The following is a 17,630-nucleotide window of genomic DNA, read 5'->3' as shown; positions in this document are numbered from 1 at the left end:
TTCCAGAATTAGGTCACATGCCACTCGGTGACAAGTGGAATGGAACCACCTTAATTGACTTAGACCAGCTGGGACCTAAGTCCTATGAGGGAAGGGGAAGAAAGGGACAAAATGGGAAGCTGCTAACAGAAGGAGAAGGAGAACAATCAGTGGAGGCTACCACAGACTCTTGCTGTATCTGAAGGGGTGCAATCAAAGAAAAGACACAAAAGACTCTGGCCCTAAGTCGCATTTCTCTAAGCCCTTTTGTCTCATTCAACTCTCTGACCTGCCACATCAGTCTTACTAACCCTGGCTGCAGCCCCTTCCACGGGGACCTGGTTTTTATCTCCCTGCTTCCCCCTTTTGATTTACACTAATTAGTAGCAGAGTTGGCTCCCTGCCTGATGTTCTCACTGCTAAATCAAGATTTTGAACACACGAAAACTTCATGGTGACAGAGGGCCCTAATAAACAAAGACAGTTACAGACAACAGTCCCCTGTAATCAGGCAGACCGAGGATCTGCCTGTGAAAGAGGCCAAGCTCAGAAGATAAAAGATAAGAACTAGAAAACCGGATTGTCTGGGATTATAAAAATTTTAAGTATTTCATGCATTTCCTTTTGCACACTAAGTGGAAATCTGCAGAGAGGGATAAGTTTTACAAAAAAAGAAAAGCATAATTTTTTTGTAATATGTGCTTTCTCTGCCAGCTTCTCTTGAACCCCCTCTAATAACTGCCGGAATGCATACAAAAAGGTTTAGTTTTCTATTTCCATCTGTAGCTTTGTTAAATTTAGATATAAATTGCAACTCTTCTTTACACTATAAAGTGCCTACAAATGAACACTTCAGTTGGTATATATTAGATACTGGAAAGAAAAAAAAAAGACAGAGAGAAGGGGCCTTTTCTCCCTTTTGTCTCCTTTACTGCCCTGCATGTTTGCGCCTGATTTGTATTTCCTCTTACCCTCCAGTGCACCTCTGTGACCACATGTTCCCGACAGATAGAGAATATCCAGGTGGCCTGGTACTTGGAAACTTGTCAGATGTTATTCAAAGCAATAAAGAACACATCATACAAGTCTTTGGTATATTGTTACAGGGAAAACCCTGTTTAGAATTCACTAATTGGGAATTTGTGATAATTTGAGGAAGGGCTGGCTGAAGTTAACCTTTGTACTATTTATGGAAAAAAAAAAAAGAGTTCACTGGAATTCTGAATAGTATAAACAAGATTGGAAAGGGAATAATTATCTACTTAAAAGAACCAGTTGTTTTGAAAAGCTTTAGAAGTATCCTTTTACATACAAACAGGGTAATTATGATTTAAACAAAGGCTGGCCTGTTTCTAAGGCTTCTTTGAAATGTCAATTACAAATTACTCCTGTTTATTCACCAAGGCAAAATCCACCCCAGTGTACCAAGCAACAGTTGGTTAGCTTGCTTTCACTTAGTCTATTTGAAAATAATAAATCTCAAGTTCTTTCAAAGCCGTATAATTTAATTCATGCTTTTCACTAATCTAGACATTTGGTCCATCCTATAGGGTAAGTGAAGATTTACTAATTTACTCACAACCACGAATGCGTAGAGTGACACCTGCCTTCACTGACTTAGTGGAATAGCTGGCAAATACAGAAAACTGACAAAAAAAAAAAAAAAAAAAAAACTATTCCAGAGCAGTGGCTTTTATTTTCTATTCTACCAGAGGATAGAAAATATCCAATCATTTTACAGTGACTGCAACTTGGTACACACACTGAAACAAAAACAATACTTATCCTTATTTTGTGTGACACTGTTACTTTCTGTTTATTTTTTAATAAATGTTAGTTACTACCCACTAAATTAATTTCATAATCTATCAATGGGTCACTATTTTGGAAACACTACCCTAGAATCTGGTGGCACTAGTGGAAAAGAACCCACATGCCAATGCAGGAGACATCAAAGACGCGGGTTCGAACCCTGGGTGGGGAAGATTCCCTGGAAGAGGAAATGGCAACCGACTCCAGTATTCTTGCCGGGGCGAATCCCATGGACAGAGGAGCCTGGCGGGATATGGTTCATAGGGGCGCAAAGAGTCAGACAGGACCCAAGCGATTTAGGAAGCTCGCATGCACCCTAGAATCTGTTGGGAGATAGTATTCTTTTGTGAGAGAACTGGGTGAGCGGTGATGTCACCAGAAAAGCCCGTTAAAAATTCCTAGAAAATAAAAATAAAATCTTGGTAATAAAGTCTAACCGGTTTTTTTCCCCACGTCTTTCCTTTCCTTTGTGCTTTGTCTAGTTTCACTTGCTCATGGAGTGCTGCCTCGCACCCATCACTTCAGCCGAGAGTTTCTATGCAAAATGGCTGCTCGGACACCTCAGCTCGGCTGACCCTGTGCAGAAGCTCTACTCCCAGCACTGCAATTCAAGATGGCGGCAGAGTGGGCCGTGTGCAGACCCCCTGCTCCCGGCAGTGCCACCTGGAGCTTGGCGCACAGCAGCTGTACCCTCGCTGCAAGATCTCCGCCCCATCACTGCTGACAAGATCCCTCTGTGCAGCCCCGCCCAGGGCCTCTTGGGAAGTGTGTGGACTCTAGAGGCACGAGTTGCCACCTCTCCATTCTTTGACGGAAGAGCACAGCGTCCCTCTACTTCTGAACCCAGCTCAGCCTCATTCTGTTGGTTCCAATGACACAAGGCAGGAGGACCCGTTTGGGGACCTGAGATAGGAGGGTCAGTAATAATAGAAGGAACTGTAGCTATCTGATTTTCTCCCCCCATTCTTCTCTCAAATCCTTGCCCATCAACCTCGCTGCTCTAGTCACTACTGCCTCCTGTTTCTCAACATTCACTAAAAAGCTCATTCCTACCTTCATCTACCCTTCCAGCTAAGTTTCTATTTCCCTTCTTTTTTCAAAAGTCTGCCCTGAGTTTTTGCCTGATCTACTGATAGTCATCCAGGCTTACCCACTGCAGGTGAGACAAGATGATGCTGTCAGGCCTCTCCACTCAACAGTGTGGGCCCTTTCCTGCATCACTTAATCGCTCCTGTCTCAGCTCAGTTTCTGGCTCTTGGCTCCATTTTCCATGAACAGTCCTTCTCTAGTCTCTGGACTCAGTTTGGTATTTGGTGTCTGGTCTCTCAAGTTCTTATCTAATTGCTCTCCATTAAGAACATGGATAATATGTTATCACCACCATAAAAACAAAATCTTTGGGATCAGACAAAATCCAAGACACTCACCAGCTACATGATCTTGGGTATATCATTTGATTTCCCTGAACCTTGGTTATATCATCCATAAAACTGGATGCAGGCTTGTGAAGGGTAAACTAACCCTTATAAAATGCTTACTTAATGCCTGGCATATAGCAAACACTCTCTAAATGTCATCTGTGATCAGTATTATTACTGTTGCTGTTATTATTGGTTTAACCTACTGGCTTGTTTCCCCTCCCACCCAAACCAAAACATCCGGTCTTTGAAAGACAGAAAGGTTCAGAGTTTGAGACTACCTAGTGTAGCCATACTTTCCAGTTCCCCTACTCCCCAACCTCTCTCCAAACATCTCCTGTGTGTATGCTATCATTTTTCACTATATCTATCCCAGTTAGAATCTTCAATGAATCCCATAGTTCCCTCCTTCACGGTTCCTAACAAGAGTTGTGATGCTTGATGTAGGTGGACATTCCTACAAAGGTCAGTTCTGATCATTTAGTTGCAATGATGGGCGATAGACAGGAAGTAAGCCCAAGAATTCCATGCCTCCCCACAAGCAAGCCACCCAAACAGGTTACAACCTTCTACCATAAAAACCAGATGTGGCCAAATTTATCCCATTCAGCAAGGACAGACTGAAGAAGGGACTGTTATAGAGCCCAACGGACACCCTGACAGCTCACACAGGCTCTGCGTACAATCAACACCAAGCCAAAACTAGTATTTGCAGCCTTAGTTTCATGAACTCTCTCCCACTTCACATGTTCTGTACCTCACTCATTAATACAGTTCCAGTGAGCCTGGCCATGCTTTTGCTCCTCACCCTTCCATGTCCTTGTCCTTGCCTTATTCCTTTGATTCAGTGTATTTCTCTCCTTGGCTTTGGCTGTCCTTCCAGCTATTTTTGGTCTCTGCTTTGGGTTTAATGTTTCATATTTATAACCCCTGATTTAACTTATCCATGATTCCTTCTTCCAATATACAGCCATCACTCACCCCCAACTTTGACCTGAGACCATGAAAAGTAACAATCTTTGATATAAATGACTTTTTGGATAATAGTTCATCAGTTATATTTTTGGATCTACAAGCAAAACATCCGGGGCATGGTCACTTACTCTATTATCTGGAAAATTGTCATTGTCCTCCTTTTCCTGATGAGATTATATCAGCTTGGATATGGGGCTTCCCTGGTGGCCCAGTGAAAGTGAAGTGAAAGTCTCTCAGTCATGTCTGACTCCTTGAGACCCCGTGGACTATGAATTCTCCAGCCAGAATACTGGAGTGGGTAGCCTTTCCCAACCCAGGGATTGAACCCAGGTCTCCTGTATTGCAGGCAGATTCTTTACCAGCTGAGCCACAGGGAAGCCCAAGAATACTGGAGTGGGTAGCCTATCCCTTCTCTAGGGGATCTTCCCAACCCAGGAATCAACCTGGAGTCTCCTGCATTGCAAGCGGATTCTTTACCAACTGGGCTATCAGGGAAACTCAGACGGATTGGTCAAGAACCCACCTGCAATGCAGGAGATCTGGGTTCGATCCTTGGGTTAGGAAGATACCCTGGAGAAGGGAATGGCAACCCACTCCAGTATTCTTGCCTGAAGAAACCCATGGACAGAGGAACCTGGCAGGCTATAGTCTATGGGTCGCTAAGGGTCAGACACAACTGAGTGACTAACACTTTTTTTCAAAATCACTTATGGCTGTGTAGGAGGTGGTAATTGACTTACCTTGAAATCAGGATTTTCCAGCTTCAGAGAATAGTGGTTAAGACCACAGTAATTAAGCGTCCAAATTCCAATGTCAGATGACTCGGATTTAAATCCCGCTCCCGCAACTCACTACTATATTTTGAGCCTTTTATTTTTTCATTTGTTTTTTGGTACTTGGGGTTTGATTATTTGGGTGCTATTTAAATAAACAAGGTAACAAGCATCTTGATCATATCAAGTTAGAAATATCAGAATCATTCACTAAATTTTAGGTATTGGCTCCTCTGCTTTCTTTGCCTCTGCATTCCTCAGTTTCTCTTTTTTGCATTCATGAATTCCTTTGCATATTAATTCAACTAAATTATTTATCTATCATGTTGTTTGGCACTGTGCAGGGTCAGAGAGATACAAAGATAAGTCATGGACTGTACCTTTAAAGTTACATATATATATATGTACATGTATATGTGTATGTATATATATGTGTGTGTATATGTGTATATATGTATATATAGTATATGTGTGTGTATATATATGTATATATATGTATGTGTGTATATATGTATATATATATAATATATATTTATATATTTATCTTCCCAACCCAGGGACATATATATAAATGACAGAGGGTCTTGCAAATAAATACAGGCATTAAAATGCTAAGAGTGATGAACTTCCCTGGTGGTCCATTGCTTAAGCATCCACCTACCAATGCAGGGGACACAGATTCGACCACTGGTCCAGAAAGATGCCTTGTGCCACAAGGCAACTAAGCCTGTGAGCCACAACTACTAAAGCCTGCATGCCTGAGAGACTGTGCTCTGCGGTAAGAGAAGCCACCACGGGAAACCCATGCACCACAACTAGAGAATAGCCCCAACTCGCTGCAACTAGAGAAAAGCCCACACACAGCAACAAAGACTCAGCACAGCCAAAAATAAATTTTAAAAAATTTAAAAACCTCATTACCTACGAGCCCCCAATTTCCCTTTAAAAAAAAATGTTACAGGTGCTGAGATAGAGAACGTTTCAAGGTACATTGGAGCATAAGGGAGGGCACAGGTTACACCTGAGGGGACAAAGTGGAGGACGATATCAAGAAGTAAAGGAAGTCTTTGTGGAAAAGGTTGATGCCCAGGTCAAATCTTGAAGCTGTCCTGCTTTTCACTTGCAGCCTCAGACCAATTCGAACCCTGAGGAAATATGATTAAGACAGTCTCTACAAAAAAGCTCAGAAATGTCACCCCATGTCCTGGATTCCAGGGGCCTAGCTCCAATGGCTGGGGCTCCCACATCGCCTCCCTGGTCTCCTTGCTGGCATCAGTTAAGGAACCCGAAGTCATTAGGAGTAACTTCCAAGTCCACAGTCATAGCTCTGTTGTATCTCTCCCAATACCCCATAAAAGGCTCAGTTCTTGGTATTAACCTGCAGTCTTTATCAATGTGGTATCCAAATCTTTCCTGAACACTTAAGCCCTTCTTAAGTGAGCAGAGCCCTTGTGGCTTGTCTTTGTCAGATTCTTCTCTGGGATCTGGGTCTTATTCTGTATCCCAGTTGGAGTTCTGCCATCCTCCCAAATGGCCAACTATCTACCATCCCTGCTTGAATTCCCAGCCCCACACTGGGGTCCCCACCTAATTGGAAAACTTAGCCCAAGTATATCTGGATTGAGACTCACTTTCAGTAAAGACTCTTTCTTTGACAAATTCTAGTTAGTCTCCTCTGAGCCCTCTTCTTACCCTGAGCTCACCCTTGGTGCCCATCCTGCCTTTGGCTGCCCAGACCAGTTTTTGCAAGAATTCTGTTAAGTAAGTTTAGTGTTTCCCACCCGTGATGTCTGATCACCCTTGACATCTGATCAGTTCCTCATCCTCCACTTTTGATGTATAAGTCCTTGGTCTGCCTTTTGCAAGAATCATGCTAGGTCAATTTAGCACAAATTCTCCTACCTCTGGTAGCTCCTTGTAGGAATTTTCTATCCCATCCACTGATACTCTTCCCTTGGCTTCAAATCCCCATTTGAATTTGCTGATTTGGAGTTGAGCTTGATTTCTCTCCCCAGTTGCAATAAGCAAGGATAGCCCATGGCTCAGCTGTCCTTCTGGTCTACTGTAGGAATTAGGCCTCATTCCAGCTCCTTCTCACCAGCCCCAAGCTGACACATATGCAACAATACAGCTCCTGTAGGGAATTCCCTGGTGGTCCAGTGGTTAGGACTCCATGGTTAGGATGCCATGCTCTCACTGCTGAGGGCCCAGGTCCAATCCCCAGTTGGGGAACTAAGATCTACAAGCTGCGCAGCCAAAAAAATATACAACTCAGGTAGACTCACCTGTAAATATGGATCTGGGGAATTGGGGCCAATTCTATTCCAACCAACATTCCCTAATTCATTCAGTCAACTGGATAATCAAAACATATGAATAAATTTAAGTGGTTTCTAAACATAAATATATTTTCAAAGACCTTCCTTATTTGTATTACAGACATTAACAAAATACATACACTCAAGGCATAAAATATCTGTCTTGTGCTCTTTTGCATAAAAAAAATCATAGTGGATACAGATCTCTGATGCTTCAGTGGTGCCATAAACAAATTCACTGGCCTGTTTTTGGACAAAGAATTATCTGAAGTTTTACCTCTTGGGTTCCAAGCATGTTTTTGTTGTTAGTAGAGAGACTTTATTGTAAAAGCCTCCTCATCTAGACCTCTGGTGACTTTTCATGTTTTATTCATCTCTTTCATTTGGCTTCAAGTGAGGTAAGGACTTGATAAAATTCAAAATTTACTGAATTTTGTCTTAATATCAGGTCCAAAATTTTTATCTCCCTTCATTGAGCTTGTTACTGAAGCATTCTGAAGGAAATGGCGAGTTAGCCATTCATTGGTTCTCATGGCTTTGCAGTGGAGGCAGGGCCTTTCCCTGATTTGGTAACCTCCCATATTCCTTTGCCTCTGAGTTGTTTTTCTCTTCTTAATACTGGCTGGTGATGGGTGGGGTTCACTTTCACTCTCCTTCCATGAGGAGGCTCCAGAGTTAGATTCTTCACTGTCACACTCAGTTGTATCACTGTCATGTTGGGTCCGATTCACTTGATTGAATTCAGAATAGCGCCTTGCTCGTCTTTGTTCAAGACAGGCATTGACCAAAGCCACTTCTGAGTCAGTTACAGGGGTAAGTTGGCTCTGCTTTGGTTTTTTCATCACTTGCAAAGAATCCCAGGCACCCTCTTTGCCTCGCCGCTTATTGGAAATATCTTTGCTTTCTAACAACAATGAAAGAAATCAACAAGTTAGGCACATTTTTGGTTACTATAACCTCATCTTACCTAAAAAGGAAGCCTATGGTGTGGCTCACTCTTTGCTGCCATTTGCCAAGCCACCACTTTTCCCCACTCATTTGCAAGTGTTGGCAGCTGACTTCATTTTCCAGTGCCATACCCAAACTCCTAAAAACCAAAAGGATCAAACAGATGCTTGACATATTACCTTTGAAGTTTCATGGACCCTTGAAATATATATCAACGGAAAGGTCTCCAAACCTTTCTGAGGAGGACCCTTTTAGCTTTTGCCTTGATGGTTTTTTTTTTTTTTTTTTTTTAATTTACTTATTTGGCTGCACAGGGTCTTAGTTGTGGCAGGTGGGATCTAGTTCCCCAACCAGGGATCAAACCGAGGACCCTCATATTGAAAGATCAGAGTCCTAGCCACTGGACAGATTGAAGTGTGTATATGAATGTGATTTGGGTAGCAGAAAATGAAAAAGGATTTTCTCTGTGTACACTGGTGTACTGGACTTGGCTTATACCAGCCAGCTCACAAGAAACGATAAACTTTCTAGAACTTTGCGAGATGGCTGTTAAATGTAGCCATTAGTAAAAATTAAATTATACATGCTTACCACTAAATCAATTTGCTACAAATAAATATAATAAATACTCAAAACTCATCACTTCCTTAATTATTTTACTACACTTCATTATGAGGTTTGCTCTTGAAGCTACTATTTATGTCTGTTCTTTCTGGATATTAAAAATACTATGTAATGATGTGCTGGTATACATCTCTTCCTAACTCCCATGTTCAGTGACATTATGTTGCTGCTGCTGCTGCTGCTGCTGCTAAGTCACTTCAGTCGTGTCCAACTCTGTGCAACCCCATAGACGGCAGCCCACCGGGCTCCCCCATCCCTGGGATTCTCCAGGCAAGAATACTGGAGTGGGTTGCCATTTCCTTCTCCAGACATTATGTTGGTAACCTGAAAGTAGTTTTGATGGGATAAAAATCAACAAGCACTAAGAATCAGGTCTTCATTTACGTAGATTTGTCTAGACAGGGTCTGTAGATCATCTAGACAGGCTTCCCAGGTGGCACTAGTGGTAAAGAACCTGCCTACCAATGCAGGCGATTTAAGAGACCTAGGTTCAATCCCTGGGTTGGGAAGATCCCGTGGAGGAGGAAATGGCAACCCACTCTGGTACTCTTGCCTGGAGAATCCAATGGATAGAGGAGCCTGGTGGGCTACAGTCCATGGGGTCACAAAGAGTCAGACACGACTGAAGCAACTTGGCACACAATGCAAAGTAGTGGAGAATATGTTACTGATGCAGATAACATTTAAAGGTATCATGCCTGCAGCTGCTATAATGTGAACAGCATCCAAAAATGAGGAAATATTCTTCCAGAGTATTCTAAAACTATTATCTAGCTCAGCAAAGAAGTCACTCACATCATTAACAACCAAGTTAAGTTCCAACATACCTCTTTCTGTTTCTTTTGTCCTATTCCTTAGTCATATTGGAACTAAACCCATTTATCTATTTGTAACTATAGGTTGGCTAAGGCTGAAAGTGGCCAAAATCAAAGAAGTACTCTGTGAGAATCAGTGGTCTATATGGAATTTACCATAAAGTATATTATATATTTTATTATTTGTAAATTATCTGATATACATACTTTATAGTAGTAAAATTTTGAATGATATATACCACACACATTTTTGGAGAGCCAGTTGTTAAAGACTTATCAGCACACCACTGCTTGTGCGTGCTTAGTCACTCCAGTTGTGTCTGACTCTCTTCGGCCCCACAGACTGTGGCCTGCCAGGCTCCTCTGTCCATGGGATTCTCCAGGCAAGAACACTGGAGTGGGTTGCCATTTCCTTCTCCAGTGAGAAAGTATGAAGTGAGTGAAGTGAAGTCGCTCAGTCATGCCTGACTCTTTGCGACCCCATGGACTGTAGCCTACCAGGCTCCTCTGTCCATGGGATTTTCCAGGCAAGAGTACTAGAGTGGGTTGCCATTTCCTTCTCCACCACTGCTTATAAGTTATTCAAAAAGATGTCATGTATAGCTCATAGTCTTCCAGAAACACTAGCAATAATTATGTGTGAAAGGCAAGCTGTGTGATGGGAGAATGCTGAGAAATGAAAAGACAGCTTGAGCTCTACCTACCAGTAATGTATAGCCTCTAGCAGCTCTGCTGAAGTAGCTAAGCTGTCCTTCTGCACCAAAGCAAAGTGCTCATTCATGGGCCACCAGAGGTCTGGGGAGGCTCTATAATGCTCTTGACTGTTTATCTCTGTTGTCTGCTTTCCACACCCAACACATGTATTTTTTTCATCATAGTCCAACATCAAATAAGTACTGGCTCTTACCTTTACTTGGTGAAGTACTTGTCCCATTGTCTTCATCCTTTTTCTTCTCAGACATCTATTTCAGAAATACAGATTAGTAATAGTGATCTCAGTTGGTTGTTTTTCACTCATTTTTACTTTGACAGTCTAATTTTAAGCAGTCAATGCGGTCCAATAAAAACTTATTGAGTTCCTATTATAGTGATCCTACTTCCGCAGCCCATTAAGAACACCATGCTTTGACAGCATGATCTACCAAAATGTTTTGAACAGCAAAATGGAAAAAAGATTGAGAAAATAAGACCAATGACAACCTATAAGTTATAAAGCTTTCCTGAACTCACTGACATTATAGAGAAATACTGTTTAAACGTCATTTTAAAAGGACTCAGACAGTAAAGAATCTGCCTGCAATGTGGGAGACTTGGGTTCAGTCGCTGGGTTGGGAAGATCTCCTGGAGAAGGGAATGGCTACCCACTCCAGTATTCTCATCTAGAGAATTCCATGGACAGAGGAGCCTGGAAGGCTACAGTCTATGGGGTTGCAAACAGTCAGACATGACTGAGCAACTAACACAAAACACAATCTTAAAAAAATGATGGTACTAGGATTAGTTTTAAATTACTTTTTAAAGGACATTTTATCAGGTCACATTATGATAATTCTTTAAGATCTTTATATGAATTTATAGGCTTACTATCTCCTAAATCCTTCAGAAACATTCCTCCAAAATGCAAGCATAATATATTACTTGTGAAAATGGCAACCAGAAGAAATTGATTTCTTTGAATAATTCCAATTTCAAATATTCTGCCCCAATACTCCATAAATATATTTGTCCCGTTTTTCAGATCAATATTCCACTTTTTGATGCTAAAAATTGTTTTGCCAAAAAATACACACACAAAGCAACTCTTTCGGAATATATCAAGTACTTTAGAAATACTCATAACACTTTTGGCACATAATAATTCTGGGAATCTATCACTGAGAAATAAACTCCAAAAGAATGTTTAGTGTATAGACATATTCTCCCAATGTAATTAGGATAATATAAATACAAAATTCAAAAGTAGAAATAGTTAAATTATGATATAATCATATCATATATAGTTATAAAAATTATTATAATAAGGCTATGTCATAACATGAAGAAATAAATGTTATAATATTAATCTAAAATCAAGATGCAAATTTGTATATGCAGTATGATCACAACTTAGCTAAAAAGATGAAAAGAAGAAATACTAAGGAATGTACACAAGAGTTAGCAATAGTGGCTTTGAGAGTTGAAACTGATTTTTTTTTCCATCTAATCCTTCAAACTGTCTACAGTTAGGGGAAAAATGAATTTATGTAGAAAGCCAAACTACCTTTGGATTGAAAAGTACCATACTTGGGTATTTATAACTGCAGTCTGAGATCTTTGGCCCATTCTTTTCTTAATACTCCATCTTCACAAAGTTTGGTAAGTTTCTCTAATGAGGTACCTCTTTGTTTTTTGAGTTACTGAAATAATTTTCTGAGAATTTTGAGTGGAATCCTCTTTAAGGATACCTTTTGAAGAATGTTTTTGGGTGGGCTTATTTTAAATGTAAAATATTTAGAGATGATTATGAAGATATTAGAAGTTTATGAACTTTTAAAAGTTAGGTTTATATTCTTTTCATGGAAAGCTTCCATATTGGAGTTGATGTCAAATCAAAATACAATCACAAAATCAAAAGAAAGATTTTACATCAAGCTAAGTGGAATCATATGAACTATGGTTACCAAAAGTATTTTATTAAATGTCTCTGGGTGTGACTCAGTTGAGTGAAAACAGCAGAAGTGCCTGCCCCAAAGGGGAGGGTAGGACGGTGGGGAGCTCTGGGCTATGGCTCTGCCTTTCTATCACTGGGATTTTACCAAGCCACTTAACCCCTTCTAAGCTCCACTTCCACATATGCAAAAAGAGGAGCTTGGACTGGGACTGGGACTGTTTGGAAAAATACCAGCACTGTCTGAATAAACACTAAACATATAAACTAAATATAGCATATATCGTCTATGAAGCAAAAGGGTAAATGTGTCTTGCTGCTGCTAAGTCGCTTCAGTCATGTCCGACTGTACGACCCTATAGACGGCAGCCCACCAGGGTCCCCCGTCCCTGTGTCTTAAAAAGTGGCAAATCCAGAGGAGATCAGTGTGCTTTATGTTGGAGGATAATTATCACCACATTTCCATCATGATTTTACCATTACTTCAAGGTTTGTAAATAAAGGTTCATAATTTAGCAGAGAAAATTAAGTTCAAAGTGAAGGAAAAATTTCATCCTTTTTGACTAGCTCGCATGTGGTTCTCAGATTTCAAATCTGGGACCCTTTAAAAGAAGCAGTTGAATGGATTATAGCTGCCATAAGGGTATAAAGAGAAAGACAAAACCTCTAAGATAATTAAGGTTTTAATCAGCACTTCAGTTCAGTTCAATCGCTCAATCATATCCGACTCTTTTCGACCCCATGGACTTTAATCAGCACTGAATAGATATAATTCAACATTTCAACTATCCCATGAAACAAACAAATGATATGGCAGGAAACCTGGGTCTATTCTGTCATAACCACTCATGACATTGGACAAGTCACTTAATCTCTTTGGGCGTTATCGATGGAAAAAAAACAACAACAACAAACAAACAAAGGAAGGATACTGATATCTTCCTTGCCTACAAAGAGGAGGTTGGACCATATGCTCTTTTGAGGTCCTTGAAGCTCACTGCTCTATGACTCCGAAAAGCTGGTGCAAGTATGGGAGCAGAGAAATAGCTTAGACCTCTCAAATGGTCTTCATGATGAAACTGTCAAGAGTCATTTTCAATTTTTTATTAATTTTCTAAAGTAGCTTTTCTTGTCAGTCTAGACAAATTCAGTGTAGTTAGTTAGGGAGTCTAAGACCTGTATAAGTTACCAGTATTCTGAATATTCTTTTGGCAAAATATCTACCTTAAGCATATAGACTGTAGATAAAACTTCTTTTCACGGGGAGGAGGTGGAGAATAGTCTTTGATTATTATAATGGAATCTAGCTGGCACAGACAAAATATGCCTCCTCCTCTCCATCCATCTAGAGCTGATATAGCACTCAGTCTAGCTGACCATTTCCAGACCAGTGCTCTGGCTGTAAGGCTAAATGGTAGTGGGTTTATTAATCATCAGCCTGGTAATAATAGCCAGCAAGGATTCCATATCAGTGACTTTTAAGACCTCGGTTACTCATAATATATGGGAGCATCAGAGCTCTGATTAAGTGGACTATCTCACTCCTGTGTGTGTGTGAAAGTTGTTCAGTCACGTCCAGCTCTCTGTGACACCATGGACAATAGCCTGCCAGGCTCCTCTGTCCATGGAATTCTTCAGGTAAGAATACTGGAGCGGGTGAAAGAAAGAAAGCAAGCAAGCAAGAAAGAAAGAAAGTATAAGTCACTCAGTTGTGTCCAACTCTTTGCAACCCCATGAACTGTAGCCTACCAGGCTCCTCCATCCATGGGATTTTCCAGGCAAGAGTACTGGAGTAGGTTGCCATTTCCATCTCCAGGCAATCTTCCCAACCTGGGGATCAAAACCAGGTCTCCTGCATTGTAGGAAGATTCGTTACCATCTGAGCCACACAGAAGGCCAAGATGGCATTTTCTTCTCCTAGTAGTGGTCCAGAGGGGCGACTTTAGCTCTGTTTAGTTTAGTTCTGGATCTTATTCTGTATGGATAATGTACTGCCTCATTCCCACAACATGTATCCTATAAATATGACAACTTTGGAATCTTTGATTAGAATTACATGGTAACAAAGGGAATTTGGAGGTCATTAACCAGCAGGGAAGTTTTATCCCATCTTACTTAGCATGTGGAGAACTTCGCAACAGAGAACAATCTAAATGTCTCAAAATTGCAGATTTGCTATGGTGCAACCATAAGACAAAATTATTCAGTTATTAAGAGTGCTTCTTCTGTGTGAAAATAATTTGATGAAGTATTACAACATAATGTTAAGTTTATAAAAGCAAGATATGAAAATCTATACAACATAATGCAAACCATCTAAGATAAAAAATAGAGATGAAGAGAGATATACTATGATACAAAAAAAAAGAACTAGAAGAACACACTCCAAAATGTTAACAGTGGTTATCTCTAGGAAATAAGAAACAGTAGATAAATTTTCTTCATCCTTTTCTATATTTTTGGATCCTCTAGAATGATACTGCATTATTTTCAAAACTAGAAAACAAACTTGTAAAAACTAGTTTCACCACTGTAAAATTTATTTTATGGAAATTCCCTAGTATACAGTAAATTTATTTAAATATATATTATTTAAAATGAAAAATCATATCCTACCCAGACAGAAGCCCGAGAGAAGAACATCAGGACCAGTATAATGACAAAATACCAAAGCAGGAAGTTCCCTATTACCCCACAAGAGTCATCCTTCCGGCATTCATAGTCTTGATTTGGAATGGTAAAACTTATGGGAATGGCGGGAGGATCCACCTCCCAAAATAAAGAAAAAAGATCTCCCATGATGACTTCTTGCTTTGAAAACAAAACATGCTCATAGGGATAAAGATGACTAGGAAGTACTTGAGGTGTATGACAACTTCCTTGGCAACCTATTATGACATATATACTTCATTAATTGTGACAGGAACTGACAAACGTTTCTTGTATTGCTAAATTTTTGGAAGGTTTGTGTAAGTCACATCTGTGAAAATTTAAGGTAATTCCCCATACCTCAATATGGTGTGTTCTGCCTTAACCGCTTTGTGTGTCTTGAAACTTGTATACGTGGTATTTTCTTCACGTAAATCTAAGTCTCTAAGTTTCGAGTTTCATTTTTCAGTCTCTGTGATATATATCATGCCATTGTAATTTAACATACATAGTTCTAATGTGTTGTAGACTGAACTGCGGCCCCCAAAAAGCCTATGTTGAAACCTCAAGCCCCGATTTGACTATAATTGTAGATAGAGCCTGAAAAGAGATAATACGGTTAAATGAAGTCATAAGGATGGGGACCTAGTCCAAAATGACCGGTGTTCTTATGAGAAAAGGAAGAGACATCAAGAATGTGCAAGCACAGGGGAAAAAAAGAAAAGGCTATGTGGACACAGAAGAGAGCCATCTGCAAGCCAAAGGACACAGGCTCAGGAGAAATCAATCCTGCTAGCACCTTGGTCTTAGATTTCCAACCTCTACAACTGTGAAAAGAATTGATTCCTACTGTTTAAGCTATGCAGTCTGTGGTATTTTCCTATGGCAACCCTGGAAAACTCATACATAATGCCAACAATGTATCTAAATTAGGTAGTAGTAGTGTTCGTTTCTGGAGAAGGCGATGGCACCCACTCCAGTACTCTTGCCTGGAAAATCCCATGGATGGAGGAGCCTGGAAGGCTGCAGTCCATGGGGTCGCTGAGGGTCGGACACGACTGAGCGACTTCACTTTCACTTTTCACTTTCATGCATTGGAGAAGGAAATGGCAACCCATTCCAGTGTTCTTGCCTAGAGAATCCCAGGGACAGGGGAGCCTGTTGGGCTGCTGTCTATGGGGTCACACAGAGTCGGACACGACTGAAGTGACTTAGCAGCAGTGTTCCTTTCTAAGCCTTGAATAAATGCACAGTAATTCACAGATTACATTAAGAGGGAAAACAGATGTGTCTGTTGTGAGTTACATCAAACATGTACAGTTTCTTTCAGACATGTGTTGGGGAGGAAACTGGTATTCCAATTTTGTGAGTGTGTTAGTTTTTCAGTTGTGTCCGACTCTTCTTCGCGATCCCATGGACTATAGCCCACCAGGCTCCTCTGTCCATGGGATTCTCTGGGCAAGAATACTGGAGTGGGTTACCATTTCCTTCTCCATTCTAATTTTGAACATTTGAACAATTTTCAAGTTAGTTCATCCCTAAATCTAAAACTAGAGCAAACCACGGTTGCTGCTAAGGCAATCTAAAAATTATAAAAACTCCACTTTAAAAAAATTGGTTAGATCTTCACGAGCATAGCATACCTGCCGATTTTCATTAACATGCAATACCACAAGAAAACTTCATTTTCTTCTGTTGGACCTTAGAAGCATTTTAGGAGAGTTTCTGGCCATTGAGACGTGCTGTGACAATCCACTAGCTTATCAGGACACAGTGTGATGTTTTTATTAGAGGCACGCTTCTCTGCATCCCCACAAGCAAGTCTCCAGACCTTGTGCATCCTGGACCTTGACTGTTTCAGGCCCGCGTCCCCTCCTCCAGGAAGCTCGCGGGGAACTCTGGCTGGGCCCGCCACGCTTCCTTGGGGCTCACTGCACTGCACCTCACCTATCTTTCTAGTGCACCTTCCCGCCTCCCCATTCCACCCCAATCCCCTCTCTGAGCTACTCCAGGCAGAAACCAGGGAAAGTTTTACTTTCACATTATCCCGCGTGTGGTTCAGCGGCACATTGTATTTGTTAAATAAAAGCAAACTGAACTCCCTGATGAACCTTTTCCTCAGGACTAGAAGTTCTTCCAAAGAATATGCATGAAAAGTAAAGACTGTTTCTTTTTAAAACCTCAAAACCACTAACAACTTTAACAAAACACAATTTGGTTTTTCTTGTTACTACTGCAACCTCATTACAGGGATATTTAAAATTTTACATGGGGTCAGGACACATGATTTTTTTTAACACAGAGGTGTGAAAAATGCTTTCTCATTGCTGACGGTGTCTGGACACATTACCAAGTACTCTGCATCCTACAATTACCCACATTGCTTAATAAAATCTGCTCAAAAATATGAGTCCATAAACGCCCAAAGGAAGCTAAATGATATTAATATATAGAAAATCAGCTTGTTATAGTTATTACTTTTTAACTGTGGGTTCAGAACCTGGTCTGAATTTTTGCTGCTCAGCTTTCTCCCCGCAGCAAAGTGGGAGCCACAGATGCGGAGGCTGTTTCCCTGGTAACGCTCCTAGCCTCCTTTCCCCCGCCCCTCCTCCTCTTCCCGCGAGAAGAGACAGTCCCGTCCTTCCGGTAACTGTAGACGCACGAGCGGGTCG

At 40.8% G+C, this 17,630-nt stretch overlaps 1 protein-coding gene across 1 annotated transcript; it reads right to left on the bottom strand.

Annotated features, from left to right (window-relative positions):
• Positions 1-7,691: 7,691 nt before the first annotated feature.
• SSMEM1 (serine rich single-pass membrane protein 1) lies at positions 7,692-15,108 on the bottom strand. The gene is made up of 3 exons (XM_052639246.1): positions 14,926-15,108; positions 10,570-10,624; positions 7,692-8,179 (listed from the first exon to the last, which is right to left on the bottom strand). Exons 1-3 carry the CDS (start codon positions 15,106-15,108, stop codon positions 7,692-7,694), a joined length of 726 nt encoding a protein of 241 aa, XP_052495206.1.
• Between the last annotated feature and the right edge of the window lie 2,522 nt (positions 15,109-17,630).

The sequence above is a fragment of the Budorcas taxicolor genome, chromosome 4 (genome assembly GCF_023091745.1).
Source record: "Budorcas taxicolor isolate Tak-1 chromosome 4, Takin1.1, whole genome shotgun sequence".
Classification (NCBI taxonomy): Eukaryota; Metazoa; Chordata; class Mammalia; order Artiodactyla; family Bovidae; genus Budorcas; species Budorcas taxicolor.
This window is presented reverse-complemented; position numbering and strand designations above follow the sequence as displayed.

Excerpts from the sequence above, each read along its gene's own strand:
- SSMEM1 (XM_052639246.1), bottom strand. The coding sequence starts at position 15,108 with ATGGGAGATCTTTTTTCTTTATTTTGGGAGGTGGATCCTCCCGCCATT. Across the intron at positions 10,625-14,925 it reads TCTCTCGGGCTTCTGTCTGG|ATGTCTGAGAAGAAAAAGGA; the intron begins GTAGGATATGAT and ends TTTCTGAAATAG. Across the intron at positions 8,180-10,569 it reads AAGTACTTCACCAAGTAAAG|AAAGCAAAGATATTTCCAAT; the intron begins GTAAGAGCCAGT and ends CATTGTTGTTAG.